Source organism: Leptosomus discolor, chromosome 7 (assembly GCF_034619465.1).
Source record: "Leptosomus discolor isolate bLepDis1 chromosome 7, bLepDis1.hap2, whole genome shotgun sequence".
Taxonomy (NCBI): domain Eukaryota; kingdom Metazoa; phylum Chordata; class Aves; order Leptosomiformes; family Leptosomidae; genus Leptosomus; species Leptosomus discolor.
Window position 1 is genome coordinate 55571975 of NC_141397.1, and position 17742 is coordinate 55589716.

A 17742-nucleotide genomic window follows, 5' to 3' on the forward strand; every position below is an offset into this window, starting at 1 on the left:
TAGGTCTGGAACAAGGCAGCTGGTTCCCAGTGGGCTTCCTTATTGCATCCTTGTTAATGGTGTGCCCCTTAGGGGCAGCTCTGCAGCAAACACGAGGGAACGCTGATCTGGAGAGACTGGCGTGTAGCTAGGGCTTAGGTCTGTTGTGGTACGTGCAGTCTGTACTGTGCATTGGGAACAGACACTTTTCCATGTAAGATCCCAGCAGCTCAGAAAGTACGATCTGTAACTGTAGCAATATGGCTACTTCCCTCCTCTCCAGAATAAAATGCTGTTTCTAATAGCCTTTTATTAGTAAGGAGCTCTGTATTCTCCTCTCCGGGATGGAAGCATGAGATAGGCAGTCGCCTGCAGCGTTGGAGCTGCTCCTGAATCTCTTGCCACCCTACTGGGCCTTGGCCACGTGCTAGCCTGGCCGGATGTAACAAGATAAATTAGGTGCTATAGCCCACACCATCAGACTTCCAGGAATAACTCTGAGCATGCCCTCCACTTGTCTCTCCCTGCAACCTGCTGGAGTTTGTTATTCCTGTGGCATCAGGATGTGTGCTATCGGGTCCTCACCACCACGGGTATTGTAAGAATTGTCTTCTGGTTGAAGGTGTGTGTGACAAAAGGTGCCTGTGCCTTGGCTAGTAGCAGATCTGTGCCTGCTGTGCTGCTTGTTGCCATGCCACCTACTGATATGTGCCCTCTCTTGCTCCAGGTCTTAAGCAACATGGGAAGAGAAGACTAAAGTTCCATCATGATCGGAGGCTTATTCATCTATAATCACAAAGGAGAGGTTTTAATCTCTCGAGTCTACCGGGATGACATTGGGTAAGTGCTTCTGTTGCATCCCTGGTCTTTGCATTTCTGTCTCATTTTGGTGCAGACAACAAATCAGAGCTGCTTTGTTCTGCATTAGCTGTGCATGCATGTAAAACTGCAATTCAACTTGCTGCTCTAGGCTTAGTTCAGAAAAAGAAGTTTAAGCCCTGGTCACCTACAGATAGTAGTAAAGGGTGGCCTGCAGGCAAACCTGGGACTTTCTTTTGATGGTAGTGATCCAAATGCCTCAGCAACATGGACTGCCACTGTGGGAGTTTACCAGCCTCACTGTGATCGTTAAAACTTTATGGGAACAGTAATGTGGGAACTGTCTGCCATGCACTACAACCAGGGCTCCGAATTAGTGTCAAACACAGATGTCTAGCATCAAGTACAGGCATGCAAAAGACTGTCTGTGGTCTTGGAAAGTTATGTCTACAAGCAGTCTCTTGGTAACCATGGCTGTACACTTGAAACTGGCATTCTGTCCGCCAGCTTTGTATGGCAGCCTTGTATGTGAAAAGCTTACATTCATTGGGTAATTAAAGTTGTGGGAAGCACTGAAAGCCTTTGGTAGAGTGACTCGTTGCACTTCACAAGTGTTACGATGCTCCCTTAAACTGAATATGTGCAATCCTTAGACTGTTCGTTCCCAGAAGGAACCTTACTAAAAATTTTGTGTCTTATAGGCAGTGGATAGTGCTACAGCGAGCCCAATAACAAGTGGTGATACTGCTTGGACTGAGAACCTTAAGTGGCTTTCTTGCACAACACGACTCTTCCTCGTGGGTTTTCATTAGCGTTAAGCATTAGGTGGAAGTTAATAATTGAAGTTAACAGAGTCAAAACATAGCTAACGGAAGCAGGGCTGTGGTTGGTGTTAATTCAAAGTCCAACGAGAGAGATCCTTCTGTCCAGTTCAGGAAAAAATTGTACCAGATCTCCACAATGAATAGTGGTGGGATATGCTGTGAAATAACTTGTGCCACGAATTACAAAAACTGTTGAGCCAGTTTGCCTTCAGGCTCCTCTAGTCTGAAAAGTGTGTCCCTTCTGGTTATGGGTTATCTAGTGGAGGTTTAAAATTGAGGTAGAACTAGTAGATAGTCAAGGCTTGCACAGTTTTGTTGATGGAGTAGCCATCAACACAGTGTCTATAATAAGGCTTCACCTAATGAGCTTTCGATCTCTTGGCTTGTTCTAAGTCAGCTAAGGCAGGGTAGAGTAGCTGTTCTAAGGTTGACTGAGTTATTCCAGGACTTCCACACAGAGCTGAGCCAAGGAAGCGTTGCATTTCTGAAGCAGGAAACTACTGGCTACAAAGTTTTGCATCTCTTCTGCTGTACTAACTCCTTTCAGTCTTGAGTACTTGTTAGCTGAAGCTCTTCAGAGCAATTCATATGCCACATCTGACTTTGTAAAGCTCCCCTAATGAACAGATATCACAGTGACTGAGCCAAACTGTTCTGGATTATAGATAAATTTTGAGAATGTTAGGGAGCCAGGGCTAGGGACACTGTTACTGCAGTTTCTGGCAAAAATGTATATTTTGTGGCTTGCAAACTTAAAGCACTTAAAGATAGAATTGCGTTTGAACTGATGTTTATTCAAGAAGGCCTTTTTATTTAAAGAGCATTCTGGATATAGAGATGTAAACTGGGGAGTGAAGAGCTTATTTTTAATGTAGTGATCTCCTGTTGTTTTTTCTCTTGGCTCATTCCTCTTACAAAGTGAGTGACTTGAGTTCAGTATATGATAAAGTACTTCCTGTTGGCTGGCCAGACAAAACTAGAAAACGGGATTTCCTGCCTGAACCTATCTTAACTTTTTCATTTGGCAAAAGGTACCAAAAAGATTCAAGTCTTTTCTCTAGGACTTCAGGAGTCAGTGTTCCCTTGAAGGAAATCATCCGTTCAGTTCCTGTGAAAGTGTCGGTCTTCTGACTTAAGTGGAGCTGGTGCTGGCTGTTAACCAGGTGCTCCCCAAGGTGTTGGATTCCTTCTGAAACAGGCCTTCAAACCTGGTTTAGAATTTTTTTAGACATGTAACCTTATAAAACAAGTTATCTTAAAATGGCTGTCTCATCTTGTGCAGTCAAGTAACTGAGAATCTTGCCATTTCCTGGTCTGAACATTAGCATTGATACCAGGTCTACTTAAAACCTTTTAATATCTTAACCTTCAGAGAGAGGTAGGGAAGGGAATAGCCATGATCCTGTAACTTGTACTTAACTCTGTGGGAGTTCTATCTCTAACCAAACAACCAGGTAGTAGACCTCCAGAACACTACACAGTTCTTAATTCCTAAAGGATAGATCTGAAGTACTGGGTGTTGGGAGGTAGGTTGAATGGGAAATGAGCAGAGCTGCTGCCTGTCTTCGAGTCGTTGACCCTTAAGGCTCCTTGGTCTTGGTACTTGTCTTTGGCATTCTGAAGCCTCAGCCTATGTGTTGGGTTATGAGAACCTCTCCTCTTGCACAGTTTAAGGGTCTAAGCAAGCACGTACTAGATCAAATGTTAATGAGGCAAGTGACAGTCAATGAAGAAAGAAACCCTTGCCTTGACTTTGTTAAAGCCAGAAGTACCACAACACTTGAACTTTCTTTGCTTGCAACTTAGAATGGCTTTAGCGCATGTAGCACATCTGTCCATACAGCAGCTAGCTGCATGCATAAGCAGCCTCTTAAAAAAAAAAAAAAGGGGGCAAAGCACTATGCATTTAATTCAGGATACCATGGAGGGCTCTCCTGTGATCTTCAAGTGCCTTGTTCTTCAGTGACATAGTCATTGGGAGAACCTACCTGCGTTTAAGAATGTAGCTATTAAATAAAAATAAGCTATTTGAAACTGAGCAGCTTACATGACAAACTGCATGCACTTTAGGCGTTTAGTTTCTGAGCTTCTAATACATCACATCAGCTTCATGGCTCTTGATCCTTAAGGGAAGAGTGCAAGCTGGATAGAGCAGTGTCTGAGTCTGCAGGATGGGCCACATCTTTCCAGATGTGCTCCAGCTCTATCAAACTTGCTGTATTTCCTGTTGGCTGGGCCAAGCCAGAAAGCATCAACCCAAACAGCTTCAAATGAGAAATACTGTCATGGAAATGCCCACTCAGACTTGCAGCCCAGTTCTGAGGCAGACTGGGAAGAAGATACCTGATACTTTAGGGTCCCCACGTGATGCCTCAGATTGAGGCTTTGGGGTTCTTCCCCTCCAAGGCCTGCTACGTGTATTAGCAGAGCAGACTGGGTATCACTGATGTGATACGGATGCAGCTCATCTGGACTAAACACCCAGTTGCCCCTAAAATTCAGCCAGACACAAGTCTGTCCATGCTGGCAGCCTGACTGTGGCACGTCAGCATTGTGCCGTGCAAGGGCTTCATTGCTGCCACAGCTTGTGCTGTCCATCCAATGCCACCTTGGCCTTTTGTGCCCAGGAGCAGGGGGAGGGGGTGCTGTTTGGTCTCTCCTTATCTCTTTGGATTCATTGTGCCTTGTGTGTGTGTTTCTAACCCTTTCTCTTGTTGCTGTCACTCCTCCTTTCTCCGCTGGCGCCATTTCTGTCCATCCCATCTCATTGGCTGCTGTAGCAATAGGTAAGAGACGCGTGGTAGTCCATGACTGGCACTGCACAGTGTGCAACTGGTGTGCTAGAAAAGCTTCACTGACCTCTGAGGCTTCTCCTCTAGGGTGCACCAGTCTAGTTGCTGGTTCTGGTACTAGTTCTAGTGGGTTAGATCTTGAGGCTGGGAGGGGTAAGGCTCCAGAACAAGCTGACCTTTCCTTGAAAGGCTTACTGGAGGGGAGGAGTGGGGCTTTTAGTTATTGTTGTTTTACAGCAGATAAATTGCTTTCTTATGGAAAAACTAAGGTAGAATGAAATACTAATTTAACTCAAACTTGCAAACCTTCTGGAGAAAAAACCTGAGAAGTATTTGTAGGCCAGAATTTTGCTTATGGGGGAGCGTGTTTACTGACAAAGCTTCTACATATGTACCCAGACTTTCAAGGAGCAAACGCCTGCTGTGGTAGCATATGTTCCTTTGAATATCCTTTGTTTTCGAACTTGGAACTGTCTGCTGGATTGTTGACAGCCATCAGTGCTTACAAGCATTTGTATGCCTGTATCTTTGCTTGTGAGGATATTGTTACTGTCTGCTCTCAAACATGGTTCTGCATAATCAGTACCATGGCCTTGATGCTGCAGTCAGAAGACCCCCTGCCTGTTCTACACAGTGTCTGAGAGTTATGAGTAATAAAGTGCAACTGGATGAGCCTTGGCTTGGTGTGTAGACTATTGCTTTAAGTCTTGGTCTTGTCATATAAAGTACTCTGGCTTCCTTCCTCTGTTCTTAGGGTTCATGGACTTCAACTTAATTTGGGGAGTTTATCCTGACTTGTAGCTATGGGCTAAGGAAACTCGTGTGGAAGAGCTGGCATCCAGAATGCCATGCAGACATTCCTGTTTACCCAAGAGGGATCTGTTCCCTGTCACTAGTGTATATTGGATTAAAGATGGCAGCAGCTACAGGAAGCTTGCACAGCACCTTTTCAGCACTGAGCGGAACCTCTGTGCTGTAAATGGTGCTGGACCATTCAGTGCACGTAATGCAGTGCTACCAGCATGTTGCACTGTGGGGACCCTAAGTCCTTGTGCAAGAGACTTGTTCTGAAGCCTGGCAGGCTTCAGAGGTCATGTGTAACTGAAAGCCAAAACTGGTCCTAATCCTGCTTGCTACTTTAGGCCTGCCCTCCATGGTGCAGTATGGTGGGACATGGAGGTAAGGTGCATCTGAGAACTAAAGCTCCTTTTCGTGGTGTACCTGGGCACTGACCTCTGTCAGGTGACCTGGGTAGGTTTTGCTGGTTTTTCCTCAGTGGTGTGTCGGGGAGGAACTGCCATTGACAAATATCTTGAGACTACAGCTTGCTTTGGGGCGAGAGGATAAAGGCCTGGGCACGCAGAGTAGGCAGTAACTAGGTGTTTGGTCAAAACTGGGCTCTTCTTTGAGCTGTAAGATGCTACTGTGTTTGTTCCCAGCTATGGTAATGAGTTGGGGGTGATAGCAAAAATAATGGAAGGGAAAGTTCCGTAGCTATCTGACTCCAGATGGAAGTGAGGTTAGCTTCTCCTTCTGACTACGGTTACGCTGTAGTCTAAAGCTCCTTAGAGACCAGTGGCACTCCGTTTCTCCTTCAGTTTGTGCAGAATTGAATGTCTGACTCTGCTCAGAGCCTTCGCTTGTCCCTCTTAGAGACATCCCCAGGCACCCTTCCTAAGTGAGCTTGGTGTATGTAGTTCAGTGTCTGACTGTAGTTGCATAAGCAGAACTGTGCAGCCAGCTTGTTTTCACGTACGCTGTGCTGACTTACCTTTGGTGCTGATCTCGTAGGCGGAATGCCGTCGACGCCTTCCGCGTCAATGTCATCCACGCACGGCAGCAGGTACGCTCGCCTGTCACCAACATCGCCCGCACAAGTTTCTTCCATGTCAAGCGTTCCAACATCTGGCTGGCTGCTGTCACCAAGCAGAATGTCAACGCTGCCATGGTTTTCGAGTTTCTTTACAAGATGTGTGACGTGATGACTGCCTACTTTGGGAAGATCAGTGAGGAGAACATAAAGAACAACTTTGTGCTGATCTATGAGCTACTGGATGGTGAGATGTTTCCCTTATCTGCTATGTGGTATTGCACTTGGTCATTCTAAACCCCTTAGCTTAGTTTGGTGTGGTGATAATCCTTGAAGTATTTTTCACATGCGTGATAGAGTTCAAAATTAATTGTGCTGCTTTCTAATGCCACCTGTACTGGAAGTGTGGATAACATCTGAAGCCCATAGCCTTGTGTTCATCATGGCTCACTTTGCTGAAGTGTTGGGAGCTGTGCACTTGTATAAATGAGGCAGCTGGTACCCAGCTTCTGAGTGGATCCTGTGTAGATGTAGGGCTGTCATTATCCTGTGATACATAAAGAGGGCTATCATTAGTACCTCTAAGGCCAGCCATCCCAGCTAGTGCCCAGGTGGCTCTAGCACTGTGTAGTAGTAGTCACCCCAGGCTGCAGTTGGTTGCCAATCTTGAGCTCTGTCTTGGGGGCAGTTCTGAGACAGAAGGAAATCAATAAAACCCAACCTGCTCTGTCCCAGCCCTACCTCCCCTAGTGATACAGCTCTAAATTTCTCTACGGAATAATAATATTACAGTGTCCCTTCTGATGCTCGTGATATCAGCCTGCCTGTGGAGATTGCCCTTGAGCTGTCCGTGTTTCGCATAACACGAGCACTTTGTATTGGTTATGCTTCAATTTGTTTTCCAGACAAGGCACCACACGTGTGTGTCCTGGGATTCTTATCCAGGGGTCACAGCGACTGATAGTTTCTCTGTTCCCTCTGAGCAGATAGAGACTGCTGTTTCTCTGCTTTGGTCAGTCACTGCTGCCTCCTAGTAGGCGCAGTTAGATCAAAACCTGCCAGCGAAGTCTTCTCTCCCCTCTAGATCCCTTGTGGGTTGTTCCCTTCGTCTTTGAGGGGAGTGGGTGTTAAGTGCACTAGCTGTCTGTAGTTAACATCTGTTTCTCTCCCACACTGATCATCCTGCAGTGCCACTACTCTGCTGTTTATTTTTTTTTTTAGGTTTTGATTTTTATTACATCTTCATAAGAAATTCAAAACCTAAAGAAAATACTGTGAAGATAGATTGTTCTGTTTATTGGATAAACCCTCTTTATTGTCCATTGGATGCTTTTGGAAAAACTCCTCAGTGTGCCCCGTGCACGAGATGAGACTAGTTGATATTTAGTCCTGAAGTGCAGTTGTATTTAAAACCCAACAGATTCATCAGTTGGACAGCTTTCCATCACCCCTCCTTTCCAAAATATTGCACTAGGAAGTCAGTTTAGCTAGGCTGTTTCTTTTTTCTTGGTAAGGAATGCTGCAGCAACTTACCCAGAAATTTGATATGTAAGCAGTGTCTGTGCACTCATTGGCTCTGTCTTTATAGGAATGGCTGGCGTGTTTATACCTGGCAACTCTGAACTAACCATCTTTTACCCCTTCTGTAGAAATCCTGGACTTTGGCTATCCTCAGAACTCTGAAACAGGGGCCCTGAAGACCTTCATCACTCAGCAAGGCATCAAGAGTCAGGTAACAAGAGGGATTTGGAGTACAGCACTGCTCTGCTGGTTCATTTTCTGCAAGTCTGCTCAAAAAACTATGGTCTTAATTACCAGCTAACAATTGGAGCTGTGTGGAGTAGAGGTGCCTGAGTAGATGGAGAACACCCTGGCAGGGATGTAGCTCAGTGGCATCTTGTTCTAGGTGTCTCTGTGCTTGTGTGACCTCATGTTCTCTGGTGCATGATAAGATGTGGGAGGAAGGGCCCTGAGCTAGGATAATGCCAGCCTCTTGCATGTAAATGATTGCTGGCTTCAGGCTCTGCTTTGTGTTGGCCTCTGACAGAGGATAAATTAAATTTACCTGTTAAACCAGAAATAGCTCTTCTGTGTGTGAATCTCGCTGAACAGGTCTGTTCTCCAGTAGCCTTCAGTGCTTTTTGCTGTCAGGTTTTCATGCCTGCTTTATAATGAAATATTTTTCAGCCTTGTGAATTTTGCTGTCAGTCAGGAAGCTGATGCTGTTCTGTCGCTGCCTGTAATGCCTTTGCGATCAGCATCACTACAGCCTGAACTTCCTCGTGTTAGAGATGAGAATTTCTACTTTGCATTTGGCATGGTATTAAACCTTGCAGCAGTTTACATGGAGGTAGAAGATAAAGGGCACCTGGAGAAAAAGGCACTTAAATTGGCCTGTTCTTGGGAATGTGTTATAAACTAGCTCTAATCCTGTTCCAGCCTATGGCCCTCGACTAGGCTTCCCATTTTGGACAGTTCATGCTCAACCTTTGAAACAAAAGGACTGTTATAGTCACTGTTTCTCCTGTCCCCAAGGAATATTGCTTACCTTGTCCCTCTAACACAGCTGTGCAACTCGTAATGAGGACTTAACCTAAAACTCAGTCCTCTCCCCTGTGTAGCAGGTGAGTCGGAAAAAAGCTGGAGGCAGTTTGTACTGAAGCTATCTGCAGCAGAGATAGCAAAGTGTTAAACAAGAGCTTGCCTGGCAGCTGTTCTTGTCTAGGATAAGCAGAGGTCAAAGCCTCTGGAGGCTCTGTTTCAAATCTGTTCATCGGCACTGACTTCCTAGGAACTCCTATTTAAACTTCTAATCTACTAGTAGCAAGACTAGCCGCATCTCTCAAGGAGGAGGTGAGAGAGAAGCTGCCCCTGAGCAATGTATTTCCTGCTAGAACAGCAAACAGTGTTTTGCAAGAGGCCATGCGTGTATCGGTGGCCAGATGTGAGCGCATCCGGTCTCAGTCCTTTGTCCCGAGCCCTAGTGTAAATCACTGTGGCCTTCTGCAGTCTGACATTTTGGGCAATCAGCACTCAAGATAGCTGAGTCAGCTCCTGTTCCTAGGAAAACTCAAAACTAACCACCACCCTCACTTCCTTCCCTAGTGCTTTTTTTTGCTTTTGTCTGTTTTAACAAACTCTTATGCTGTTTGTGTGCAATCCACTGTCACAGCATCTTGCTTCGTTCAACAGCAGGCTTAGCCCATCCTTTACAGAGAGGAGTTTGGACTTCAGCTTTACATAAGTAAGCAGTTATTCTGCTATGTGTTGGAATTTTGTGCAGCCCAGTTCAGAAAGCAGAAGTAATCCTTTCTGAGCACAGTAGGGCAAGGGCAGCAATTGATACCGTACTTGCCATATTTCCTTGTCTGCTCTCTACTCCGGTACAGACTCCAAATCCTCCTTCACTTACAGCCAACTTCTGGCAGGTACCTCAGACCAAAATCTGGGACTGGGTGGCCTGTCATCTGTGTTCCCTTATCCCTGCTTAGTTCCTCATGGTGCTTTGCTTGGGCTTGTGTCCTGCTGAACTGAAGGAGCAAAATACAGAGTTATGCCAGACTTTCCAGACTCAACTTTTTGATTTTGTTCCCAGTGGAAGATTGGAGGCACACTGAGCTGCTGTGCTCTGAGTGCCCACCCTGTGTGGCTGTAGTGGTCTTTTCAGGACTGGTGCTCTTGGAATACAAGATCTGCTTTTTTTTCTTTTGAAAGTGGGTCTGGTATGGCTGTGTTGCTAGCCAAGGGAAGTACCTCTGTGCTCTGGGAACGGGATGATGTGGCACACAGGTTTAAAAAGGTGCTGCTGTGCAACATGGTTTCACTTCTAGTCCCTACCTGTGGAGTAGCCCACTACTCAAATAGCAGGACTGGTGCAGGCATTGGCTCATGTATCTTTCTCCAGCAGAGGCTAAACCTGCTGTCAGCGTGGAGCTGTGCTCTGTGTACTCAGTTCTCACTCTTCAGATCCTGTCTGCATCTTTCCAGACTTCATTAACTAGATGAATGCTCTCATTTTCTTCCCTTCCACATGCGTTCTGTGAGTGTGAGTTGGTCAATTCTTAGTTACAGCATTTTCCCAAACCTTAGACGTACTTTAGTGCTAAGTGCTAGTGTTACTTACTGAAGGTGAGGAGAGGGGTGTCACTAGCTGCAAGAGCCCAGGAAACCTGCTGGTAGCTGTATGCCTTTAACCTAGTCAACGTGCTGGCAACTGAGTACAGAAAGTTGGATATTCTTGTCCCATTTTAGCTGACTTACTTGTTCAGCTCTGGGAAGCTCCCAGTCCTGAGAAATTTCAGACCCAGGTGCCTCCAGTCCCTCCCTTAGGGAACACTCATGCTCCTGGGTGGTCTCAGCTTCAGCACTCCCCAGGCATCTGCTTCCAGATCCATCGAGTCCCTTTCTATACTGGCCAGTAGAGAGGTTCACAGCACTGATGCTGTTGCAGGAGGTGGAAATGTCAGCACATGACCAGTGTCCCTGTGGAAGCCAGAGAACTGGATACTATATCTACGTGTGCCTCTCATTCCTCTTAAGCCTGAACAAAGCACTGAACAAGGCAGATAAAGAGGCTTTTTTTGTGGGACAGACAAGGGAGGTACTTTTTCCTGCATTGAGCACTTACCTAGGCAGTTCCCAGGGGACTATAAATCTCTTGTCTCTCAGATGTTGCGATAACGACTCTGCTTGCTCAAGGAGTGCCCTTGTCTGTGGTAAGAGCGTGTGTGAAACCAACCCACTGCTGGTTTAAAGCTGAGATCATGTACTGCCACCCTGTGGGCCCAGTGCAAGGCTGCTGCGGCAGGACCCACTTCTGTGTTGTGCAGTTGTTGCGGTGGAAGAGGCAGAATTAACAAGGATGTAACTTCATACAGGACCCAGACTTAAGTGTCTGCAGTGCTGGGTGCCTGGTTCTTCCCATAGTCTGGGCATCTGTGCCATGGGAAACACCCAGGGCTTGCTTTAGGAACAGCAGCGTGAGGAGTCTGCTCTGCGTAGGAACACTACTGGGAGTGGTATTTGGCCACTCTGTCACTCCCTCTGGTCTGCCTAGTATTTGGGTGGTGCATAATGGGCCAAGTCTGAAAAGCCATGTAGCTGCTAGGAGTGCTGGGCTTTCTGAAGGGAGCTAAAGGTCAAAGCCCCTCATCTTGTTTGTGCTAATTAGCTACCTAATTAATGATGAGCTGGCCTGCTTTGTTCCTGTCCTGAGGTAGCCTTAAGCCTAACCTGCTTCTTTCTCCCTTCCTCCCTTTTCTTGCTATTGACCTGCTTGCCTGTTAACCCCGTGTGCACCACACTTGCTGCTATACATCTACTTCTTGACTTCCTGCGTGTGACTGGACCCCGCCTGTAGCATCAGGTAGGAAACCTCCCCGTGCTTCTCAGCCCAGCCCTTAGTGCTTACAGGAGGCTTAGAGTCTGGATTCTGTTAGACGCATGTTAGGTTAGTTTTGGAACATTACTTTAATGACTGAAGTCATTAAGAAGCAGTCTTTGGGGACTAGCTGTCTTGTGGCCCTAGGGCCCTCATGTTGGATAAGGGTGTGGCCTGGCCTGTCAGCTGCTGCTCTGCTTAACATGGGTTGATGTGACAGTCTGAGACATGATTTGAGTGTCATTGGTGGAGCCAGTGCCTCCCTGCACCTAGATGTAGCCAAAGGGACCAGCTAACAAAATGGAAGAACCTTTCCCACTGTTGTTACGTTCCATTTTTAGTTAGACACAGGATTGTCTCTATTGATGGGAGAATGACCAAATCATGGCGGGGTGTGACGGCACCCATATCTAAGTGTCAAAACCAGTAGCGTGTAATAAATGGTAAGCAGTTGCTCTTGAGTTTAGAGCAAGGTTTCTTAGTCTTTGATTTTATCTAGTGGTCTAAGATGTCATTTCTTCCCTTCAGACTAAGGAAGAGCAGTCCCAGATCACCAGCCAGGTGACTGGACAGATTGGATGGAGACGTGAAGGGATCAAATATCGTCGTAATGAACTCTTTCTTGATGTGCTGGAGAGTGTGAATCTCTTGATGTCCCCGCAGGGTAAGTAGGAGGTGTTGAGCTGGCATCCTTCTCCGCTTTAAGGTTTGTGAGTGGAGACTTACTGAGTGTTCTGAACTGCATTCCTCTCTACACCAGGTCAGGTTTTGAGTGCCCATGTCTCTGGCAGAGTGGTGATGAAGAGTTACCTGAGTGGAATGCCAGAGTGCAAGTTCGGCATGAATGACAAGATTGTCATTGAAAAACAGGGCAAAGGGACTGCGGATGAAACGGGGAAAAGGTAAGAGGCACTGGGGTAAAAGCCACTTGCCACCAGGGACTCTTATGAAAGGGCAGCACTCGATAGCTTTTCTGATCTGACGGACAAAGCTCATCTTTTCTTCCCTTCAGATGTTACTGCCAACTCTCCTCTGGGTAGGTCAGTTGTCACATGAGCTACCAGCCTGGGGGCTTCAATACAGAGGACTTCTCTACAGCTCTTCAAGTATTAAGATTCAAACAGTGTTGTGTGTGGAGTTCTTGCAGCTGGAAACACTTCCCCAAGATGGATTTTCCCAGAACTTGTGTCTCTAGCAGTTCTAGTCAGTGCAGAGACTCTTATTCATAGGATACAGTAGTAGTGCTCCCAAGGAACAGTGAAGGAACCCCTCTGACCATAGCCTGCTCGACCTGGGCTGTTCACACCAACTAGGACAGCTGACAGACTAACACTGGGTGAGCCCCTACTGCTGACATACAGGTGGTCAGTGGCCGTGTGGATTGGAGGCTCATCCCTTCCGGGAGCCCAGCTACCTTCTTTCCCAGCTGCGCCTCAGTCAGTACCCACACTGAAGCTGAAAACAGGGCTTAGGCCTTTTCCAGCCTTCCTGCTGTGGGTGAAGAGATAAAAGCAAAGGAGCTGCCACTTTTCTCTCACTAACCATTTGCAACTGTGTTTCTCTTGGTTGTTTGGGGTTTTTTTTGTGTTGTGTTTGTTTTTTTTTTTTTTGCTGACCCCCAGTGAATTGGGAAGGTAGATAATCTGCTTCAGCTATGTGTGCGCTCTGCTCTCCCCTTGTCTCTTGCTTTGTGTGACTTGTGCATGTAACTTGGATCTCAGACACTTTCCATGGTGGTTCCTGCAGACAGAGCTGAGCTGCTGTTTGCCTTTTCTCTCAGAACCAAGCCAAGAGCTATCACTCCACTGTCACCTTTCAAGCCATCTTTCCTATACATGAATCTAGCTAGTAAAATGGATGAACCTCAGGTGGCTGCCAGTAGGGATATACTCTAGTGAAAATGTCATCTGCGTAGGCCTCTGGAGAGTCAGTAACACTGTCCCAGAGCTGCTGTGCTGTGGGTGCCTTTGCCTGTAAATGTGCTATTTTTCGAGTTACAAAAATGGACAGGGACTCTTGCTAGGTGGTTCTCCCTAGTTGTGGCTCTCCAGTGGGCAGGATGTTCCACTCCAGAAGCATTTAGTTATGAGGTGACCAAAAGGGACAGCTGCTGTCAGTTGCTTTTTGGCATCTAGCATGTGGCAACGCCAAACTTTGAGCAATACTGCCTGAGACCTGGAGTAGTGCTAGGCACCAGGGATTTTCCAGCAGTTTTCAAAGGAACAGGAACTAGTCAGCTAACATTGGCTTTCATCTGGGCAACAAGTTAAAGACTAACTCCTACTTATGAAGCACAGGCTGCACCGCTGGGTTGTGTAATGAAACAGCCAGTCAGCCTGGGGTCAGTCAGCTTCCCGTTTGTGCAGGTAACGGTGGTTCCTAGGGCAGCTGAACCTGCCTGTAGTGGTTATCTCAGCACACTTGCATGGTTGTCCTGTTGCTCCCAGGAGCGGAGGCAGCCTAGATATCACAGTGCTACACTGCTGCACCTTCTCAACACTGCTGCCACCTCTGTTGCCACTGCCTTCCCATTTTCTGGCCCCTCTTGGGAGCTGAGAGTTCTTGGCTGACCTCAAGATCTGTAGCAAGGAAGGTATTCTTGGAGACTAGAGCCCAGCCCAAGCTCAGTGCTGGCAGGTTAGGCTAGTGCACCTAGATGGACAGGTGGCAGCTGTGGAGACTTTTAGAAGTGAGTTACAAACTTTTATGGCATAATATTGTGGTCTTTGGCAAATTGGTTCAGAATCAAACCGCCTGCTAGCAGTGTGGAAATCAACAGCTGTGAAGAGATTTCTGAACAGGAAGACCCTGAACCTGGTATCTCCTGGCTGTGTGGCAGTGGGATAGCTTTGTGGACAGGAAAGTGTTTTCTCTACTTTGTGCTGCGAGAAGACTTGGGCTAGCAGAGTTGCCTTGCAGTACTGAGGTGCGGCTGGCAGGCAGACCCAAGTGTTGTGTTGCTGGCTATGACAGAAGGGTGCTCCTCTAATCTCTCTTCTCTTTGGGGAGAGAGTTCTTTCAAACAAGCTTCCTGAAATAAGATTGTGGTGGTGGTGAAACAAGGAAAATCTGAGCCAAGAGGCTGCTGTCCCCTCGGTCTCTCCCTGCCTCCCCATTTCCTGGACACCTGCGATGGCAACATGCTCTGTAGAGTAGTTTCTGCCTGGGCAGACTTTGACTGCACCGAGATACCACGGCTGCAGCTTGTACTTGCTCAACTGTGTGTCTTGTGTTTTTAGTGGCAAACAGTCAATCGCCATCGACGACTGCACTTTCCACCAGTGCGTGAGGCTCAGCAAGTTTGATTCTGAGAGGAGCATCAGCTTCATTCCGCCAGACGGAGAGTTTGAGCTCATGAGGTACTGTGGTGGCGGATGAACAGGCTGGTGTTGGCATCGGCTTGCTGCTGCTGTAGTGTTGCTGCTCTCAGGCAGACGTGCAGCCCTTGAGCACCTAACAAATACACACTTGCCTTCTTGTTAGAGTGGGATCTGTAGGGTGTCCCACGGATCATTCTGATACAAATGTAGAAGCCAAGCTGCATGGTTCTCTTTGCCACAGCCGTAGTGTTGGGTGTGGGTTTCCTTACCCTTTAGCTTGTATCTGGCTTTTTAATGCTTAAGACTGGTGTCCTTAAACAGGGCCATTGGTAGGGAACCAGATACAAAACTTGGGACTCAAGAAACATCACTGCCCTACAGCAGCACAGATCTTACTGGTGCTTCCTTCTGGGATGGCTCCCTTTCTGGCTGATGTTTCTGAGCTGTTCCCTGTGTGCAGAGGCTGTCTTTCTAGGAAGGTGGTACAATTTGAGACTGTATGGAAGTTAACTCCTCCTCAGAGTTCGCTGTTGTTTCCGTCCCTGCAGATACCGAACCACTAAGGACATTATCCTTCCCTTCCGTGTGATCCCACTGGTGCGGGAGGTGGGTCGGACCAAACTGGAAGTGAAGGTTGTGATCAAGTCAAATTTCAAACCTTCCTTGCTGGCCCAGAAGATAGAGGTAAGAGAATAAAAACCTATGGTCTCTTGTGCCTGGGAACTGTGGCTCTACTTTATGATCCCTGCTGCGTAGTCCTCACAGATGAATCCTCAAGCTTGTACAGGACTAAGAGAGTGAACTGAATGCCCTGCAGATGTTTGGTGCTGCTGTGCTGTGGAAGGGAACTGCTGTAGAGTGGGGAGGTGGAAGTTGTTTTCAGTTGCACACCTGCCTTGGCAGAGGCCTCATTCCCTGCAGCAACTCTTCTATTAATGTCTTGGCAACTGGGAGAAGTTAATATTCTTCTGTTTGCGTGATCTGGTGGCATGTCAGACAGGCAGCAGGCAGGTTAAGGGCGGCTTTGCAGCTTAGTCTGCTTCTGGGAAAGGCTTACTGCTGCAAGGCTGGGCTCTCTAGAGCCTGGTGCAGGCAGACCTCCCTGGCCAGCCTGGCATCCTTCCTGAGCTCATCTGCCCGACACTAGCCAGGTTTCCTGCAGCCCGAACTGGAGAGCTCTGCCCTGTTCCTCACTGGCTGATTCTGAAAATGTGTTTGAACCTTTACTTCAAAGCCAGACAGTGGAGAGCTAGCCTAGGATGCCTTGTGGTAGCTGATGTTCTCTGGGCCCTGAGATGGGCTAGAGAAGACCAAGGGGTCCGGGACAGGTGGTCTTCCCCTGAGACTGCACAGCATGCTCAGGCCGCAGTCTCCTTGCCCCTGCTCACCAGGCTCTTCCCTTCCAGGTCCGGATCCCCACGCCCCTCAATACCAGTGGAGTGCAAGTCATCTGTATGAAAGGGAAGGCAAAGTACAAGGCCAGTGAGAATGCCATTGTCTGGAAGTAAGTGAGTGCATTGGGTTTGGGGTGCTGCAGGGGCAAGGCTCGGGGAGGCAGAGTCTGTTTCGTGCTCCTGTCTGCCCTGAGCCACCCCTCTAGTGAAGGGGAGAATAAACTCTAGCACCTGCTCACTTCTGGGCCTTCTCCGATAGGATAAAGCGTATGGCTGGAATGAAGGAATCCCAGATCAGCGCGGAGATTGAACTGCTGCCCACCAATGACAAGAAGAAGTGGGCTCGGCCCCCTATCTCCATGAACTTTGAGGTTAGTCCCTGTCTGCCTGCCAGGGTGCGGCTAGCCTTAGAGAAGCTTTATCAGTCCGTTCCCTTCTGCCGTCATGGGTGTTGCACAAGCTGGAGTGCTCCCTGTCCCAAGCTGACATGTGACTCTTCCTAACGCCAGGCCAGCCAAGTGACAAAGCTCATGGAAGAAAACTGCCCTTAAAGCCACTAGAGTCTGTCACTGTGTGGGCAGGGAGTTGGGAAGGGAACAGTGGCTCTTGGTGTCCATTTCTAGATGCGTAGCCCAGGGGTCCTCTGGCATTTGGGTGTGGCGAGCGGCTTTGCCCCCCTGGGTGTGGCGAGCGGCTTTGCCCCCCTGGGTGTGGCGAGCGGCTTTGCCCCCCTGGGTGTGGCGAGCGGCTTTGCCCCCCTGGGTGTGGCGAGCGGCTTTGCCCCCCTGGGTGTGGCGAGCGGCTTTGCCCCCCTGGGTGTGGCGAGCGGCTTTGCCCCCCTGGGTGTGGCGAGCGGCTTTGCCCCCCTGGGTGTGGCGAGCGGCTTTGCCCCCCTGGGTGTGGCGAGCGGCTTTGCCCCCCTGGGTGTGGCGAGCGGCTTTGCCCCCCTGGGTGTGGCGAGCGGCTTTGCCCCCCTGGGTGTGGCGAGCGGCTTTGCCCCCCTGGGTGTGGCGAGCGGCTTTGCCCCCCTGGGTGTGGCGAGCGGCTTTGCCCCCCTGGGTGTGGCGAGCGGCTTTGCCCCCCTGGGTGTGGCGAGCGGCTTTGCCCCCCTGGGTGTGGCGAGCGGCTTTGCCCCCCTGGGTGTGGCGAGCGGCTTTGCCCCCCTGGGTGTGGCGAGCGGCTTTGCCCCCCTGGGTGTGGCGAGCGGCTTTGCCCCCCTGGGTGTGGCGAGCGGCTTTGCCCCCCTGGGTGTGGCGAGCGGCTTTGCCCCCCTGGGTGTGGCGAGCGGCTTTGCCCCCCTGGGTGTGGCGAGCGGCTTTGCCCCCCTGGGTGTGGCGAGCGGCTTTGCCCCCCTGGGTGTGGCGAGCGGCTTTGCCCCCCTGGGTGTGGCGAGCGGCTTTGCCCCCCTGGGTGTGGCGAGCGGC

The 17742-nt window shown here is 48.7% G+C and overlaps 1 protein-coding gene across 2 annotated transcripts in view; it reads left to right on the forward strand.

The window, feature by feature from the left end:
• Positions 1-17742, forward strand: part of AP2M1 (adaptor related protein complex 2 subunit mu 1) — a 30907-nt gene that overhangs the window by 11992 nt on the left and 1173 nt on the right. Inside the window, exons 2-11 of one of the 2 annotated variants that reach the window (XM_086468639.1) lie at positions 707-819; positions 6206-6471; positions 7874-7956; positions 11584-11589; positions 12133-12268; positions 12365-12506; positions 14844-14963; positions 15473-15608; positions 16331-16428; positions 16578-16689. In XM_086468639.1, coding sequence (XP_086324765.1) covers positions 746-819; positions 6206-6471; positions 7874-7956; positions 11584-11589; positions 12133-12268; positions 12365-12506; positions 14844-14963; positions 15473-15608; positions 16331-16428; positions 16578-16689 — 1173 coding nt within the window. In that variant the 5' untranslated portion in view covers positions 707-745. The remainder of the gene's footprint in view (positions 1-706; positions 820-6205; positions 6472-7873; positions 7957-11583; positions 11590-12132; positions 12269-12364; positions 12507-14843; positions 14964-15472; positions 15609-16330; positions 16429-16577; positions 16690-17742) is intronic. The other variant, XM_086468638.1, reaches the window with a different exon arrangement.